Source organism: Amia ocellicauda, chromosome 13 (assembly GCF_036373705.1).
Source record: "Amia ocellicauda isolate fAmiCal2 chromosome 13, fAmiCal2.hap1, whole genome shotgun sequence".
Lineage (NCBI taxonomy): Eukaryota > Metazoa > Chordata > Actinopteri > Amiiformes > Amiidae > Amia > Amia ocellicauda.
The window spans coordinates 34,791,026-34,809,754 of record NC_089862.1 but is presented as its reverse complement, the minus strand read 5'-3'; the positions used below and the strand labels follow the sequence as shown (position 1 = coordinate 34,809,754).

The following is an 18,729-nucleotide window of genomic DNA, read 5'->3' as shown; positions in this document are numbered from 1 at the left end:
GATTAAATGTCCGAATCCCAAGACTGAAATAATGCAGAGCAGGGGGAGCAAAGCGCAAAATGTTAAGATTTTATTTACAAAGCTTTTTTTTTTTTTTTTTTTTTTTTTATTCTTTTTTTTTTTTTTTTTAAACTTACAGAAAGTAAAAATGTTGCTACAACCTTGATTTGTGCAACAGGCAGCCATTTGAAAACCACGGCCTGCCAATCACAGCCTTTTCATTCTTTGTTGCTATAGCAAGATCTTACTGAGGAAAAACAAAACAAACCAAAAACAAAAAACGACCAAAAAAACAAAACCAACCATCAAAAATAAAATAAAAAACTTATATAAAAAAAAAAAAAAAAAAACTAAGAGCCCCCCAACAAATTATTAAAAGCACTGACCCAAACTAGATACTGGTCCCCAAAGTCCTCGGCTGGGTTTACACTGGGGGGTGACAGTAGAAATCGTGGAATGCTAAAATGGAACTTCGCTCTCGAGATTCAAACATCGTTCCGCCGTCGCACTTCCACCAGGTCAGTCCATCCAATACGCCAGTCCTTTACAGGAGCGCATTTAAGGTAGGGGTGGGTGAAAAGAGGGAGGAATAAAAGGCAGGGGAGGTGGGGAGGGAGGGGGCGCCTGGTCTTAATCGTCGTCCTCGTCGTCCTCGTCGTCCGGCTCCCGCTTCCGCTTCTCGCCCTTGGCGCCCTCCTCGTCGTCTGTAAAGCCGGGAGAGACGCGCGTCACAGGTGAGACGCAGTGGGAGCGAGAGGAGACTAGAGCACTAATTCATGTGAATCAGAGCCAGGGTTTACAGAAGCAGGGGGACGGGCGGGCACTTTAAATTCCGTCTCCTGCGTCATACAACACGTTACCCTTCTTACACGTTTACTACACAGGCATTATACATTGTAGCGGGTCACTCTCCGAAGAGGATCTGCTCTACAGGATGTGAAAACCCACCTTCATCTTCCTCCTCGTCATCGTCGTCGTCTTCCTCTTCAACCTCTCCTTCTTGTCCAACGTCTTCCTCCTTTAAAATAGGAAGACAAGTCTCAGGACTTAATTCAAGATCCCAACTCAGGGACCCTACACTGTCTCATGTCCATTTCAATCGAAGCTACAATCTGCCAAGGCTTTATGGTCTTTTTCATCTGACCAAGACTGGCACTCAGTCTGGACTACCCAGTGTTCTTTTAGGAAGGGTAGTCCAAGATTAAGGTCTGTGAAAGCAGCAGAAAGATGGATGAAATATCCGTTTTAGTGCAGGCCTGGAAGTCGAGGGGGAGAGACCCATTGAAAACTTTGATCTCCCCGGGAATGGCGAAGTACATATCTGTGCCTGACCGCAGGCTACACCTGTTGCTAGAAGCCTCTTTCTAATGTGTACAAACTCGAAACTGGACAGGGCAGAACGCTGCAAGATTTGCCGGTGGGTCCGAGTTTTGATTTGCTCCCAGATTGGAACAGGGTTGGGTGTTGTGTCAAACACACACACTAGGTGGTGGTAAAGGGCCAAGTCAGAGGGGAGGCGGGAAAACAAAAATAAAATCCTTCAACGACACTTGCAAGAGCATGGATCCACTTCACAGAACAAGGAGGAGGGCTAGAAAATGCACAAAGGGCTGAAATTAACTCTTTCAAACACTCTCAGCCGACGTCTAACCAAGCAGACACCATGAGTGCAACGGCACGCCTGCCCTTGGGTATTAAAGAAGCTGTTCTCTAAGTTATAAAGAGCCTAGAAAGTACAAATGAGGAGCACATGAGGCGAACGAAAGATAAGGCCAAGGTCACCCAGCAAGAGTGTATTACCAGCGATGCTGTATTTTTCTTCCTCCTACCCCCCTCTTTAAGAAGACTACAACACGACAGAAGAGACAAACGTTACTAAAAATACTTGGCCCGCGCGAGGGTCACCGTGCCAAATTCCTCAGCTGTGAAGGAGGCACTATACCAAAATAAAGCTCTGTCGGGGGTGGGGGAAGACGTTTCACAGCTCGATAGGAAAGTGGAGAGTGAGCTAAACCCGAGCCGTAACAAAAACAAAACAAAACAAAAAACTATTTAAGGCAGGTCAACTCAGACTTTCTGTTAGAAGGATTTGGAAAGAATTAGGATCTTTCCTTTTCACCAACAAAAAAAAAAAATCTATGTAAATGAGTGTTTAAATTAAAATCTACTATTCAAGCATTTTTCCCTTGTAATGATGTGTAGCTCCATCAACAGATACCAAATTCATATTTTAAGGAGGGGAGGAGTAAATGAGGGAAGGCCGAAGCCCTGCCTGTAACAGTGGACAGCTGCTCGACTGTCCGGCGCACTGAAACACTTCGACATACCTCCTCCTCTCCACTGACCTCGTCTTCATCCTCCTCGCCTTCTACCTCCTCCTCCTCCTCCTCGTCGTCGTCATCATCCTCGTCGAAGTCCTCCTCCTCCCCGTCCTCGAGGTCATCGTCCTCCTCGTCCTCGCCCTCTGCTCCACGGGGGAGAGAAAGGCAGGAGATCAGGACAGATCTTTTAGAGCCGGGCTGGAATCCCCCCCCCCCCCCCCGAGTCAATCGCAGGCCCTTTTATTTGCACTGAGGGACGGGGAGGTGCTCTACAACTGCGCTGCGTTCATTTGGGTCAAACTTGCCAAACAAAACTGTTTTATTAAATGTACAACTGGAATTGAATAATTGTGTCCAAAGAGGCCGCTCCCGTGTGATTAACTCAGGCAACTTTGCCAACTGATATCTGTGGGAACAACCAATGAGTCCAATAACATTAAGCGGACAATTCAGTGGAATCACCCATTATTATTATTTATTTATTAGCAGACGCATGATATCATTGCAGCGACACTTCGACCCGAACTGATGAGCTTTGCATTCTGTGCCTGCAAGGTTTTCCAATCATCTCTCGTCCAGTTCTCTCGTTATGCCCACCTGGCTTTCCGTGGCATTTCAAATCGCTAAATGAACCGCATTTTAAAGCGGAATTTGCACACGAAACACAAATCAGTTTGCTCTTTGTTCGATTTTTTGTTTCGAGATGGTAGCTAGTTTACATGTGTGCACGAATGCCGTTTAGCTGTGCTGACAGTCTGTTCCTCTGGATAGGACTCACACACAAATATTTAATGGGGGAAAAACAAGGAAAACAGCTCCGTTCTTCTGCTTTACAATAGAGGCTTGCATGTTGTGAGCAATATTCCTGCACTACTCCCGTGGCATAAGGGTGCAATATACTATAATGAAAGAATATAAACTATCCCACTTTTTGATCGGCATTTGTCTATTTAAATAGCAGATTTTTTTTTACAGTTTACAGTAGTAAGGCATGGTGGCACAGTGATTAAAACTCCCGGCTCACGGCTCCTGGGACCCCGATTTGAGTCCAATTGCTCATAAAATATTAGGAGACCATGTATGACTCCATTTCCATTAAAGGGACGGTTTTAAAGAAGTTGAACTCTTTGTACTGTTTTACCATCCAAAAGATCAACGGTGAATTTAGGTCAGGCTCTGGCTCACCATAACCCTGTACTGCCAGGGCTCCCGAGGCTACCTGGAGGAGCCCCTGCCCCGCTGGTTTTTGTTCCAACTGAGCTCTCAATTACTTAATTGAACTAATAATTTCCTGAATCAGAGCCTTTTCGTTATTTTAAACAGGAGGGGTTTTAAGTTAAGTGTAGAATTGTATTAATAACTTAAAGAACCAACTCTTATTACACAATTTAAAAAGCAGATTGTTACTTCAATTAAGGTTCAATTAAATAATTAAGAAAAAATAAATCAAGCAGGGTATGTGGTCAGGACCAGGGATGGGAACCCTAGCTATACTGGATGAAGCAGTTATTGATATTTTATTCACAGATCTAATAAAATCAGTCCACCGCAATATGGTGTTGCCTGCCTCCCTCATCTCAGGGCTGAAAACACACATGGCGTCCATCTGTGCACCCCCCCACTCCGCCCACCTTCGTCCTCGTCCTCGTCCACACCGTCGCCATCGACCTCCCCGTCGGAGTCGGAGGCCTCCTGGTCCTCGATGTCGTAGCCGTCCAGGTAGGTGAGCTGCGGCAGGAGCTTGAAGACGCTCTCTCGGTAGTCGTTGAGGTTCGTCACTTCGCAGTTGAACAGGTCCAGGCTCTTCAGGTTGTCCAGCTTTTTCTAAAAGGAAAAACACAGCAGACAGGAGGGAGGGGGGGGGGGGGGGGGAAGGGGGTCAGAGCCGCAGTTTTACACTTCCGTTCACGTCACGAGAAGAACGCCAACCGCCGCGGCTTAAAAACGAGAGAGGCGGCGAACAGTGCACAGCCCCGACACTCACACGTTTCTAGCTGCGTCTTATATAAAGCGTGTGTGTCGATCCAGTTACTGCGTCTCAAATCAACGAGGCACGATGCTTCAGTTTCCTTTTTCTCCCCTACTCATGTTGTTTTAAGGCCATCTGCGGTTTTAATTAAAACGTCCTGATTTGGGGTTTAAAGGAGAATAAATAAATACAAATCATGTAATGGATTCAAATCAGGAACTCTAGGGTCTAGCTGGACAGACTGGCAGCTGAACTCGGGGACTCCTGGGTTGCTTCAGCCTGTGGCATAACTTTATTCTAGTCAGTCTTACAAGCAAAACAAAAAAAAGATTTCCTCTTGTCCTAGTTCCTACATCCTTTTTTCTTTTGGCATTCTTTTCAGCACAATCACCCCCCCCACTTCTGGAGTGATCATCTCCAGAAAGCAGAAGAGAAAGAATAACCCAAGCATCTTTCAAACCTTTTGTTGCAATACAAGATTTGCTCTGCTTCTTCAGCTAAACATCAACTCCATTTAACGTTCCAAATTACCTCTGAAGTTGATTACTACTAATATATCTCACACCTCCTCAGGACCCGGCTGGAGGAAGTCTTACCAAAGGCTCCAACGTGCTGATGTCTTTCAGTTTGTTTCCACTAAGGTTCAGGTGTGTGAGGTTCGGCAGCTTTTCTGCTAAAACGTCGAGGCCACCAGAAATTCTATTGTCACTGAGCTCCAGCTGAGAAAGAGAGGGAGAAAAATATTATTGTATTAAAGGGAGGATTAGGAAGAAGAGAGAATCTTAAATGTCCATGTACAGTAGATCTTCGTTACTCTTTGCCCATTATTCCCAAAGCCATATAAGTTCATCGGTCAAACAAAAACTTGTGTGTGTGGATTCCTCTTGTAAAAACAGTTACCCGACTGATACATTAAATATGACTATTAAAATAAGTCGCATAGAATAAAGATGATCATTTTCTTTAAACAAGAAGAATCAGAGTTATAAATTAAGTCAAATCAAAGACCTGGAAAGGAACACACTTCTGCAATAAGGTGTTAGATGCAATTATCTGAACTGCACAGCTTCCAATAAGTGCTAATAATATTAACCCAGCGTAGTTCCTCATGCAAGCTTTAAAAACAATTTACATGGTATTAGCCAGCCTTTTCACCCTGAAGATCATTAATCTACGTCCCTCGCTGCAGTACTTGTTTTCCTAAACAAGATTTGTTGTTTTTCATAGTCTAAATGTGGGCAGGAAAGACAGATGCAGTAAATTCATTAAGTAGAAAACATTATTTACTAAAGAGAATCTCTAAATCATAGACGCTTTAATTTTCCTTTATTTGCATGAATGTAGGCTATGATTAATATCGATTTACAGAGATCTCGAACCCAGTCTGACTCAGGTCTGCTACTGTATCTGCAGCCCACGACAAACCCCCATTCCCACCGTCACGTGTAGGAGGGAAATACAGGCCTTACCTTTTTTAACTTGCCAAGCTTAGGGAGGTTGGAGACGGAGATCAAGCCGACATTTATCAAGCTGAGAAATTCGAGATTCACGAACTCTGCGGTGAGCCCCTCGATTTTGCCCTCGTTAGATCTACAGTTGTCCAGGACCAGCTCTCGTACCTGCAGGAGAAGTAACCAAGAGGCCCGTGAAATGGAAGAAATCGCAACAGGCAGATCAGAGCAATATCCTCATATTTCATCTGCAAGCCCACACTGGGACACACTGATCCCAGACCCATCCACAACATGCTCTCCGCAACGCTGCTCCGCTGACAGGAGTGTTTGATGCGACTCTCTCTTCCCCCGGCGCTGCTCTATGCAATGTAACAAACTGTGCTGAGGCAACCACTAAATCCCACAGAGCGCACAAACGGCATTAGTTCAGGTTGAAGTCCCCAGACAAGAACAGAAACATCAATCTTTTCAAGGGGTTTAATTTTCTCCGTTTAACTTTCAAACTGTTCCAACTTACATTTGCATTTGGCTAACGGCTACCTTCTGAATTAAAACACTGGCTGTTCTTGCTCATATTTTGATTATTAATAATACAAAATACTTGTATGAGAAGTCTTGAAATGGCTGTGAAGTATACAAGTTTAAAATGTTAAGGGAATTCTGTAAATGCAGGCTTTAAACTGTCCATCATTTGCTCACACACAGAGGATTAAAAGACCTCTGACAGACATTTCTCTCTCGGTCTGAGAAGGTCAGGTCAAGTCTTCATTTGAATCATTTTTCAAATGCCCCACTGAGGGAACATGCATTTAAATAACAGGGTGAAGAAAAGGCTAATGAACAAAACAGCAGACAGGCAAAACAGCCTTATTTCAAAGCAAACAGAAAAGGAGTAGAATAAAAACAAGTCCCGTGTCTAAGTGCTCTGGAATTACAGGGCCAGGTAGCAATCCCGTGTACACTGATCTTGTGATTTGTCAAATCTCAGTTTGGGATATCTCCTGCAAGCATGGGAAAAAATACATCAATAAATAAAATAAATACAACAATATAATTCCTGCTAATGATTCACTCCATTTCTACAAGAATACTGCCTCAGATTAAGTCACAGTGTCGACAAGGGCACATAAATAATATCAGTTATGCAAAATGAACAAAAATAAATGTTCATTCAAAAGAAATTTAAAAAAGACTTTCAGGTGTACTCTTGAAACACAACCACGTCTGTAGATTCAGCACTAAAGCAATTACACAAGGTAACTGTACAGGTATTGCAGCATCTATTTACCTTGATGTCTCTCTCTCTCTCTCTCTCTCTCGGGATTCAAATACAGAAATGTAAATAATTTTAGATCACAGAGTTCACTCGAGGAAAATTAGACAAATTAAATATTTATAATAAAAAAATTAAAATACAGAATAAATCCCTACAAAGATTAACTTTAAAACATTGTAGGAAAGACTAGTGTAACAATTGTCTTCTCACTTAAAACTGCTCCATCCAAAGAGAAATATATAAGAAATGATCTGAATTAGAGCTTAAAATGATAACTGCCGACAGTGAGCAAAGGACGCAATACACTTTGCTCCGTAGTGTCCGTGACATGACTTCCCAGCTCCACCCACCACCCAACAGCCATGTGGGGTCCACATGTTAGCAGACATCTTCCCGGTAAGACTTGTATTGAAATGCTGAGAGATGCGCTTCAAAGCAAGACGTGGAACGACAAACGGATTCACAGGTCTCCAACAATTCTGGAGACATATGGCCTGACTTTTGGCACTGGTAGTTTTCTCCCGGGAGTGCTTCAGGAAAGGGGATGCCTAATAACTGAACATCTCTGGGATGCACCCAAATTATTAGTATTTATTTCTTAGCGGACACAGGGTCCAGGGCAACTTACAAAATATAACAGCAATGCTCGCCTCTGGAAAAAATTATACAATTACTTCCTGCAAACTACCAAACCTATAATTACACACAACAGGAGATAAGATTCAGACCCTCAAAATAAATCCAGAATTAAACATTAAGGCAAGCGTAGCAATTAATTAAGTGTAGGAAACAAAACTGGGGATGATTGTTTGGTCTGTTTGTAGGCTAACGGTCTACATTCATTATTGCACTCGAGCCCTACAGTGCAGCGCTGGTGTAACCGCCTCGCCTGTACAGTACGCAGCTCCTGGTGATCAATGGGAGATGTTTTAAATTCACAGGACAGCGCGGCTCCAGCAGACCTTAGCGGCCCTCTCGGCTTTTCTAGTCCGAAGACAACACCGACTGCGCTCTAATGAAGGGGCTTTGGTAATCAACACTAACGTCTGGACAAACAGGCTGCCGGAGCGCTCTTAAAAGCCTCCCTCCACCAGCTTATTAACTGCATCCCCCCCTCCCTAGTTTCTCCTGCTTACTCTCAGTTCATTATGCAAACAAAGGGGGAGGTGGGGGGGGCTATCGTTTGCTGGTTGTTGGCCAGAGGTTAATTTGCATGAAAGCTTCAGAACACTGCCCTGTCAAGTACTGGCTGTCTGCTCATGTTGACTGAGAAAAAGCTTTTCTCCGCGCCTGCTTTCTTAAGCAAACCGGGTGTAAATGAATGGTTTTTTTTACAAGCCTGAGTGGACAACATAGTTTGCATCAGAGGGACAATGGGAAAACACATGTTGAGGACACTCCCGTCATTCACAAGGGCACCGTTTCAGCGGGGCCTGCAGAGGCTGCTGGCGAACATCGTCATACAATTCATTTTAGTAGGAAAAGCAACTCAAGAAGGTATTTTTGTTGTGTTTTACGTTCTGGAAGGACAATGGTGTAATCTCTCGTCAGGCAAGTCCTAGAGCAGTCAATGCATCGGTTCTGGTTCTGAAGAGCCGACATTATAAATCAGTCTGATCGAAAACCCATTAGGAACATCGAGAGCATCAGATTTGGGATAGGGACGAAAAAAGCCCACAAGCTTTTCAGTCACCTGTAACTGGAATGAACAGCCACTGCTATGAAGTGCTTTGTCTCCATCCCTGCAATAAATCCATCTGCCACTTGAGACTGAGCTCAGATTTAGGCCGATACTGTACTTTCACTGTGTGCACAACGGGGTCGTTGTTATGAATCTGTAGAGGTCTACAGAACAATTCCACTGCTTAACTCATCGGATAATTAAACGGTATTAAACATACTAAAATATATCAACTTTACCATCATTATTAGCACTTGTATATTATTAATTATAAATGCATACATAAATATAGGTCTATAATCATCATCAGCCGTTATGAACCCATTGCTGGATGAAGGCCTACCTACTCCTTTCATCATCACATCTTTTGTGTGGTCTATTTTCATCTCTTTAGATCCATTCTGTAGCTTAATGTGTATTGATATCTACACACACGTCTATCATACACCTATACACCCATTATTCAAACACACAAAGACTAAATGGATGCAAATGTTCAGAAATAAGTGCCTTCACCATCTGGGCCACTCTGTGAAAACCCATTAACCCCAGTAAACCAATTTCCAAGGACCCCCTCCCCCCCTTTCTTAATGTGGCTAAACATCCCAAGCACATGCTTACACGGCCTACTACAGGTATTAGGCCAGGAACTGCTCTGCAATTCCATAAAGCAGGATTGATGGTTTTGTTAACAGTGTGTAAGTGCACTGCTGGCAAATATCTTGACCACCTACTATTTAACCTCGCTCGTTTTCTGGCAGGGCTGGCATGTGGCTCATGGATACACGTGTTCCTCAGGAGCACGGAGCACTGATCCAGTCACATGCATCCGAAATAAGCGTGCATTGGGCAAGAGGGCAGATATTCACGATTTAAACGCGAGGAAATCCTCCTGCCTATTTTTGTCACGTTAGGACCGGGCAACAATGCATACACGCACTGTTCATAAGCCTAAACTAACCTTGCCAAGACATCACCAAAACCCAAAACCTAGATCTCACATGCAACCCCTACAATCGTCCCATCTGCACACGCAAAGCACGGCTGCTGGAGGATAAAACATTTCGTTGCAGGACTGAACAAGTTTGGGGACTTAAAAGTGACAAGACCGCTGTGTATGTCCTGTGTGTGTCGGGAAAGAATGCGTGCACACGTTATTGGGTATAACTGAACCTGATCGGTTATTCAAGTTGAATGTCCCACACTGATCTGGGTTGCCAAGAGGGAGTAGGAGCGACGCACCTCCGTGCCCTGGCCGCCTGTGTGCCGTCGCCCTTTTAAGAGCCGGGCGCCGCCGTGCAGCGCAGAGAGCCGCCAGCCCGCCATCACAGCAGCGCCGGAGCGGAGCAGCGCCTCCCTTTTCCCACCAAAACGCGTTTAAAAACATATATTTGCAAAAGTGGGCAATGCACAGTGCTGGTAAGCGCGTTTAATCGCGCCGTGCAGGCAGCGCAGAGAGCTGGTCGGACGCTGCTGGCGGCACAGGGTTTGGACGGAAACCAGCCGCACCAAGATGGAGAAGGTTCCTGCAGAGGCGGCGGGGCGACAACATGGCGACTCCGAGCCGCCGCGCTTTCCCGGCACCGCGGGAGCCGAGCGGCCGCCTGGCTGCGGGTTTTCCCCGCACAGACACGCGTGTCGCGGCCGCAATCAGCCGTGTGGCGCTAAAGCAGCCGTTCACATTTGATTTGCACCGTATTGAAGCCGGCGCAGGCGGGGCTGGTTTACTCGTTTAGTCTCGGTGTCGAGAGCACGATGGCGGGTATTTCAGTCCCAGTGCGGGTCGCTTCTCACTCCGAAGTCGCGCTGTTTTTCATTGCATGCATTTATTTCTGATTTAAATGGCTGGTGATCTGGCGGGAAGCGGACTGGCTACTTTCTGGGGAAATTAATGCAGCCGCTTTGTAGACGTCTTCTCATGTGGAAGAAAGACTGTTTCCGGTGTGTTAACTGAAAACAAATTGAAATGTAGGGTTTTTTTGTTTGTTTTTTTCCTTTTCCCTCCAATGTGTAACACGACTGCACTTCGGACATCTGTACATGTGCAGGAAATAAAAGGCTTTTCAACTTTATCCCGACTTGTATCAACCCTATTTTTCCAGTTTATTTCCCATGCATTGCAATTAGCGCTCACTACATCTCTGGCCGGGCGACGGAGGAAACCCGCCGCATCGGCCTCTCGCTTTATTTCCCTTAAAAACGTAATACCCGGAGCCGGGGCTGCAGTCGCCAGCGGCTGGGGCTTTAAAACTGCTTTGTAATAAACTCGGCGCCCATTGCATTGCATGCTCTTACAAACATGGCTTCCCCGCTCGCCCGCTCTCCGCCACAAATAAAACACACGTTTCCCCCCCTCAATCGATGGCTAGATCGCTGGAGAGAAATCCTCCTCCCCGCCTCGGCCAGAGCAAAAGTTAACATTTATTAATGGCCCGGCGGCAGACAGACGAGAGGCCCCGAAACAGTTAATAAAAACTGCAACAATGACTCCGAGCCGGAGAAACTATGTTGCCATATTCGATCCCAGTCACAGCGCGCCGCCGCCTCGCCGCCGCTGCTGTGCGAAACGGAGAGACAGAAACAACACCAGACCCATGTGCTCCCATTACACTGGCAGCACTGGCACGGCGGGACAGAGAGAAAAGTAACAAACTAAGGTTTTTTAAAAAGCTCAGCTTACATCAGACGGCGTCCTGTTTCGCAGCTCTAAGTGGATCCTCTTTTTCATGTCCATCTTCCCCTTTAAAAGTTTAGTTTTTGGCCTCCTCTTGGGTTTTGGTGGAAGTGTTCGCTTCAGTCCAAAAGGCAGAGAGATGCCCTAATGGAGGGAGAATATGGGACTGTATAATGAAGTGAGCCAAACGCCAAGTTACTCGGGCAGAGGAGAAACCATGGAGGGAAATGGGACTGAAGCGAATATATACTCAATAGCGCCGCCGCCGGCCGCCGCCGCCCACTGCAGTTAAACAGGCAATGCAGAGTCACCGGGCGGCTGTGGCGAGGGGCATGGCGCTGCTGCACACAGGGAGGCCAGCCTGTGTGTTAGCGCAAGTGTGCTCGCTTTTTCTTTAATATCCTTATTCCTATCTGGAGGTTTCTCTAGACACGTGTGTGTGTGTGTGTGTGTTTGGACACTTTCAAATGTTTGCCATGTGCTGATTTTATGATCTGTGTGTATGTATTGGCAGACTTACAAGAGCAACACAGAAGAGTAATAATGCAGCACACAATTACACATGACCATTTCAAGCGTGGAGGTCAAATTGTTTAAGGAGTCCTTCATGCCACGTTTCTTCACACTGTGTCACAGACTTGAGTGTTAATAGATATATAAAATCAAATAAACTTGCACACACCATCTGTGCATTATTTCTGACCGCATTTCTTGTACAGGGACTTGGTGTCTTGGATCAAATTTGTAGTTTCTCAAACTCATGGGCAGTCATGGAAGGGTTTTGGAGAAACAGAGCTGTTACAAGTGTCCCATGGAGTCCTCACAGCTATGCCCTTAAGTAACTGCTGTGTGTTTTGTGTGGGGGGTGGAGTGGTGTTGCAGTTAACCCCCTCAGTGCCAGACGGCAGTGAATAGCCCTCTGTAGTACAATACTACAGCTATTCTCAACAGCCACCTGGAACTCAGCCGTGAATGAAAAGTGTGGGCACTATTTGTTTTGACATTTAATACCTATATTACCTAAATAGGAAACATAGAGAGCATACATACACTGCCTGCCCTTGTGCTTCTGTTCATTGATAAAACAAGGAGGTAATGTATACACAAAAGCACCGCTAGAGTCATACACTGCACATAGACAGGTTTTGTTGAGTCCTGTGTAGCTCTAACACTGTTTAAAGAAAGGCTTGTGAATGACTGATTGCTCTAAAGTGACACACTTAAAGATGTGTTTGGTATGATTTGTTACAAAAGGTTTGAAAATGCAAGATGCCAATTCAGTTATAATAATAATCAATGACAGTGTTGTATTCAGCGGAGGGAGACGTGTAGAGCACGGTGTCTTGCCCGTTCCGTTGAGAGTTGCAGTCCCTGTTATGCTGAATCTGCTGTTCCTGGCCGGAGACACACAGGGAGTCTGATCAGTCCTGGTATTCCCACAGACTGCCGAGAGCAAGCTGGTGGGTGTTGATTCAGCTCGCTTGCCCACACAAACCCCCGCTGAGTAAGTGTGAGCAAAGCTGGGCTGCTCTGAGCCCCATTGTCGTGGAAGTCACAGATTCAGAACAGAACAGTTTCGTTTTCTATACCTTTTCTTTCCCTGGCAGCATTAGCACTGCAGGTAGTTACAGATTCACTGAACTTCCCCCTGGGCGCCCAGTGCAGCGTGTGAATGAATGAAACGTAGGCAGGACTGAAGCATGGAATTACCTCAGTGGCATAGTTTTCAGTTTATTTATTTATTGAATTGCATGCATGTATCCATCAGCTATCAAGCTGGGCAATCTGTGTGTCAAGTGTAGTTTTATAGCCAGAAATGGTCAAAGATTTTCTCCTGGAAGATCTTTAGGTTCAGAAAATAATTCCTGTGCCATAATTCTTTCAAGAACGTCTAGAATGTATCCAGAACCCACTCTCCTCCCACAAGAAAACATTAAAGTCCACTGAGTAGTGGTCTAACACTGATAAGTCACACTCACCCTGTTTTCTGAATCTTCATTTAGCTTTCTCTCATTGAACTTTAGTCTACTGTAGGTGTGCGTGTGTGTGTGTTTCTTCAGGGGGAAGCAAATTCTTGCACTAGAGCAACAAGCTTTGACTAGAAGTCCTGTAAATGCATTAACCCCAGTCTTAGAGACAGCAGTCTCTAAGTAGAAAAAGGATATCTCCACCACTCTGCTTGTCAAGATTGGTTTAATGGTGTCGTGAACACAAATCAAGGGTCCTCAATCTAAGACTGTGACCCAAACAATAGCTCTTATTATTACCACCTGTTAAACAAGAACAGTGGCTTCCTCTTCTGCTCAGCTCTGTGGAAGCATCTGTACTAATTTTTAGTATTCACTGGTTTTGTACTTTGACTTGAATCACAATATATGTGGATTGATTGTCTTTGTTTCCTTAACTTCCTTAAATATTCTACATATAAAGGCGTCTCCAATTCTTAAATACTTCTGACAGATCTGGTGTCAGAAAACACTGAATGTATGCATTTGTTCTCCCTTGTATATCAGTGTATTTGGAGGCAAGTGTACTTATTAAGATATTTGGTACAGTTATAATAATAATAATAGCTCATTCTTAGTGCATATTAATGCTGTTTAGTTGAAATTAAATGTAAGTGTCAACCTCAAGGTTTTGTTTTGTTTCTGACTCTTAATTTGTCATGGCTTAATCAGTTCTAACCTGTTGGGTTATTTTTATTTTAGAAATGCCAAGAAGCACAGAAGGAAATACAAGATATTAAGGGCAGATTTTAGCTAGGAAGGAGCTGAAGATTAAGGCTAATCAGCCAAAAACGTGTGATCAGAAAAATAAAAAAGAAGCCCCAGAAGGTAAATCCTCAAAACAAGAAAAGCACATTAACACACAAGTGGCACTCAGACTTACACGAACCATGAAGACGACTAGTCATGGCAGAGAAACAGATGTTTTACAGCTCAAAATATAATCAACCGTAAATTCAGTATACAACATATTTAAAACTCCCCTGCCACTGTAACCCTGAGCACGTCTTCAAGCATGTTTGAACGGTTGGATGATCGGGTTTCCCCTAGTTTCACAAGACGATTGTATCATTGCTGGCTAAAACTGAATTTGATAGCTGCGTCTTGGGTATGTGATCTTATGAAGCTTTAACAAACGTAATGTGTTGTTCTTTTTATCCCAAGACTTGAGCTGTCTTCCGTGTATTGTAGGAAATATCTTGACGTTGTGGTATATCTGCCTTCCAGTGAAACTGCCTGGAAAGTCGTTAGAACTCGCAAGACGGGGAGGTTATTATCTGTAGGCGTGAAAATAACGCTTCCTCCAGTTCAAGAAAACAGGTTTGTTCAGATGAAGTTATTTAACCTCTCCTTAGGAATGACCTACATGTTTATGAAGAAATGCATTATTCTGTTCTAAAAGCCTTGTTATTAGCTCAAATGTATTTGTTCAGCTTGAGGAATTTACAGCTTTTTTTTGTTTGTTTCTCCCAATACTACATTCTGCTATTTATAATTTCCCTTACAGGTCAGCACCTTTTACCAGAAGTACATTCGATGGGCGTCTGACTTATGTGTTCCACAGAGACCATATTAGTAAACTATTGGAGTTCTGGGCTTCAGAAACTACCAGGGATATTTCTTTTCCTGGCGATAACATGGTTCTGAAGTAACAATAACCACAGGTTCAGGATAATAAACACTAACACTAATATATCTTGAGCTGAAATTGGTTTCCTACCTGTTCTTGGAGCACCTTATGTTGGCATTGTAGTATAGGCTTATTGAGATTATCCTCTGAAAGATATCACTCTGAAAACTGCCACCTTAGATGTGAAACTGAACCTGCAATGTTGTGCTGTACACATGTGAACATGAACTTCCCGAACACGCCGGCACTTCTGTATGTGTCCGTTCAGACCAGCGTGTAGCATGGATGCTAGAACCATGTAATACAACTCACGCTTGCTGGGTCAGATATAACCATGTTGCTATGCTTTGGTATAATGTGTATCTTGTGTCAGCACTCTTTTCAGCTGATGCAAGCACCATGGCTAGGTTGTAAAAATAAAAATTATAAAATAAACACAAGAACGTGTAAATAAATAGACAGATCTATCACAATATTATGTTCACCTCCTTTGAGCGCTGAGTTACATCATTAATTCTGATGACACATGGAATTGTTTCATAAAAAATTGGTTTTATAAGACAGGAAAAATTTCTAAATGTGAAGGAAATGTGCTCGGCTCACTGTAAGGTCTTCTGGTCATGTAGAAAAAAGGGAAGAAATGCAATCACTTCGTAATTCAGCCTTGCGTTTTCTTCAATATCTCAGGTTCGCGGGGACTCTTACAATAGCATACTGAGAGATGTGCGTGACACCTCACCAATTCATCATGCTGTGTAAACTTACAGTGGCACTAAATGCTTAATGCAAGTGCCCCATAGAGGAGTTTCAGTGCGACAGACTACAGCTTAAAGCAAAGGTCTGTCAGATGGATATATGGTTGATTTGATATTGTTAGTAGAATGTTTGCTATTCAATTCTCAATTCTCATTACCATCTCTAAATAACCTCATGCAATGAAAGTGAGGGTTTGTTTACAGGGCAGAACACTGTTCATTCGTACATCCCTCAGGGCTGTGGCAGCAACAACAAAATGGTATGCAAATCCAGTAAAAATAATAACTACAGCAAGGACTGGTAAAATAAAGCAACTGTCCTCACCAGTCCTCACAGTGTCTTACTCCAGTCAGGACAACAGCTGTTTCCCACTCCAAGCAGCACCGTGGATGGAGTTGAGGAGAATAAGACATTTACCTGTTGTAAACTACTACTCCGGTGACGCCAACCTGCTGTAGTTTGACGATATTTAATTGATTTTATGGACTCGTTGTCGTTCTCATGAGCCGATTAAAAGATAATGCCTCACAGTTAGCAACAAAGAGCAAACACAGCACAAAACAGCCGATAAAGTGTTATAGATCCTACTTTCCTTATAATGACATGTTCATTGAAAGTGTGGAAAATCAGACTTTGTGTCAAATCAGAACTTCCTGATCTAGAGGTGTCTTCATCCTGGGGACAAACTAATACTCTGTAAGTGTCCTGCAATGTTCTAGACCTTGAAGGGGACCAAGTTGTGTCCACTTCCTGTCTGGGAGAAGCTGGGAAGCATCTCTTCTCCGGAGCGTTACAGGTTCTGGAGGAAAACATTGTTTGGGTCAGTACTGCACCATTCCAGACCTCGGGGGCTGATGTACAGATTTTATATGCCTCTTTAAATGAAAAGATTGGGGGAAATGTGCTAACTTTGTCCATTTAAACAAATTATTACATAAACTAAATAAGTGGAGCATAAAGCAGACGATCCTTTGGCCCTCAGCTCCAAGCACATGCATTAGCAGTCTCTACCAGAAGAGGGCGCTCTGGCCACAGTAAGTATTCACCCAATTAAATGACTGGTTTATTTATAAAGTAGTTTAGAAAAACATTGTGAATCATTTTACCCTCTCAGTTAATAAAAACAAAGGATACATAATTCTATTCCAATATACTCTCTGAGTTGCTCAAATGATGTAAACTAAAATGAATAATATCCACCATGGCACCTAATGAATCATCAGTATTGTGTAGTTTTTTCCCCCCATTGTTGCAAATGTTTTTGTTTTTTTCCAAATTATTCACTGAAAGGCATGACTTGCATACAGCTATTCGAACTTGTTCATAATTAATTAAATCGTTGAGTTAATTGGTGTTAATTACAGCACTCCAGCCCCAGAATTGAAAACCACTTACCTAAGTTCTGTCAATAAAACGCAGTACTCTGAAGGTGGCGGTGCGGATTAATGACAGCCAAGGGTGACTGGGTTTGTTTATGTTTATGGTTTCAAGGAAGTTAAATATCAATATTTAATATCAAATCTGTTGTAATCTGGCATAGGCCTGGACAGAATCCAAACTTTGACCTGCCTTTCAATCCCAAACTCCAAATCCAATACTTGATTACAAATGTCTATTGATTGTTTCTGTATGAGCTATCTGCCAGAACAAGCCTCCCTTTTGCTTCCTCCACATCCTCTTTTGTCTTTATATTTTAACTATTTACTTTGGCTGCTTAATTGACCCAAGGGAATGTCTTCAAAGATACTTAGTGGTTAATGAGTCCTTTAAAATAATAACACCTAAAAGGGGCTGAAGAAAAATGGGTGTAATTAATAGAATCTTGTGCCGTGTCTGTTGCAGTGCCGCATTTTCACATGGCAGTGGTAGTGAAGTGTGACAGAGGCCACACTGGTCTGATGAGGGGAGATAAGGGCAGAGAAGGTGTAGCTTCCCTCGGGCTGGTCTCTGTTGCCTTCACACAGGCAGAGTGCCTCAATGTGTGAGGTCAAGATGGAGAACACACCCAAGAGAGTGAGGCTGCCTTCATCAGAAGATAAGGTGACGGTGTGTCTGCTGCTCTTTCACTTTCATCTCCGCAATCAACTGGAGAGAGGCGCGGGGCCCGGAGCCACTGCCTGGAGCCATTCCATTGATCTGTCACGGTGACAGCTACAGAATAATGGATCTTGGTATCAGTCCTAAAATAAAGCCCTCTGTGGAAAAAATAAAAAGCTTTTCAGTCGACAGATTTTTAGGTTGTCAAAAGAATATAAAAAGTTTCACTCTGGGAGAAGTGAGGGAGTGAATTGATGCAGGATTATTGTTGGATCAAACTCTTGAAGTAACACCAACCCTGACTGTTTTAGTGAAGGACTGCGTCTCTAAAATGACCTTTGCTTAGGGCTTCTAAAACTATTAAATGTTGCTAAAAAGCACCACCTGCTACTCTAATTGAATTCCCAGAAATGACACAAACTGCTCCGGTTACACACAAAAACAAACAGACACACAAAACAAAACACACAGCCTATGAAGGACACAAAGTCAAAGTCCAGCACGCGGTTTAGTGGCTTATTCAGCCAGTTTATGGAGCACTAAGCAGAACCAAGAGGACGTGACCCCCTCACCTGGAAGGGAGGCTAGACAAATGCAGGTAAACCACACAATTTAATGCTGAGGCACCAAACATCCAGGGTAAAGAATACATTTGCTGAAAAGTCACTACATACACGCCACATCTGTTGAAGGAGATGCTTTCGGGGTTGATTGTAAGACAGCCTTGGTTCAGGCAGTGGGGAGCTGATTGAGTCTCCTCTATAGGTGAAGGAGCACAGAGGGACGGAGAAGGTAAATGGGCTGAGGCCGAGAGATGTGAGGGCGTGCCGTTGTGTCTGTGCTCTGAACCCAGACTGGAGCTGCAGTGATCAGTAGAAAGCCTAGGACAGTGCAGGTCCAGGTGGAACAGGCTGTGTCCGCTTTC

At 43.8% G+C, this 18,729-nt stretch overlaps 1 protein-coding gene across 2 annotated transcripts; it reads right to left on the bottom strand.

Annotated features, from left to right (window-relative positions):
* Positions 1-55: 55 nt before the first annotated feature.
* anp32b (acidic (leucine-rich) nuclear phosphoprotein 32 family, member B) lies at positions 56-11,608 on the bottom strand. Of its 2 annotated transcripts, none has more exons than XM_066720716.1 (7): positions 11,382-11,608; positions 5,760-5,909; positions 4,887-5,009; positions 3,953-4,145; positions 2,328-2,464; positions 949-1,018; positions 56-704 (listed from the first exon to the last, which is right to left on the bottom strand). In XM_066720716.1, the coding sequence occupies exons 1-7, from the start codon at positions 11,433-11,435 to the stop codon at positions 631-633; spliced, it is 801 nt and encodes a 266-aa protein (XP_066576813.1). In that variant the 5' UTR covers positions 11,436-11,608; the 3' UTR covers positions 56-630. The 2 variants fall into 2 exon arrangements, with proteins under 2 accessions (XP_066576813.1, XP_066576814.1); XM_066720717.1 differs by having other exon boundaries at positions 2,346-2,464.
* Positions 11,609-18,729: the final 7,121 nt, after the last annotated feature.

What these genes read in the sequence shown, in the direction of transcription:
- anp32b (XM_066720716.1), bottom strand. Translation starts at nt 11,435, where the DNA reads ATGGACATGAAAAAGAGGATCCACTTAGAGCTGCGAAACAGGACGCCG. An exon ending in GGACGAGGACGAGGACGAAG is followed by an intron (nt 2,465 to 3,952) that starts GTGGGCGGAGTG and finishes CCCGTGGAGCAG; the next exon opens with AGGGCGAGGACGAGGAGGAC. An exon ending in AGGTCAGTGGAGAGGAGGAG is followed by an intron (nt 1,019 to 2,327) that starts GTATGTCGAAGT and finishes CCTATTTTAAAG; the next exon opens with GAGGAAGACGTTGGACAAGA.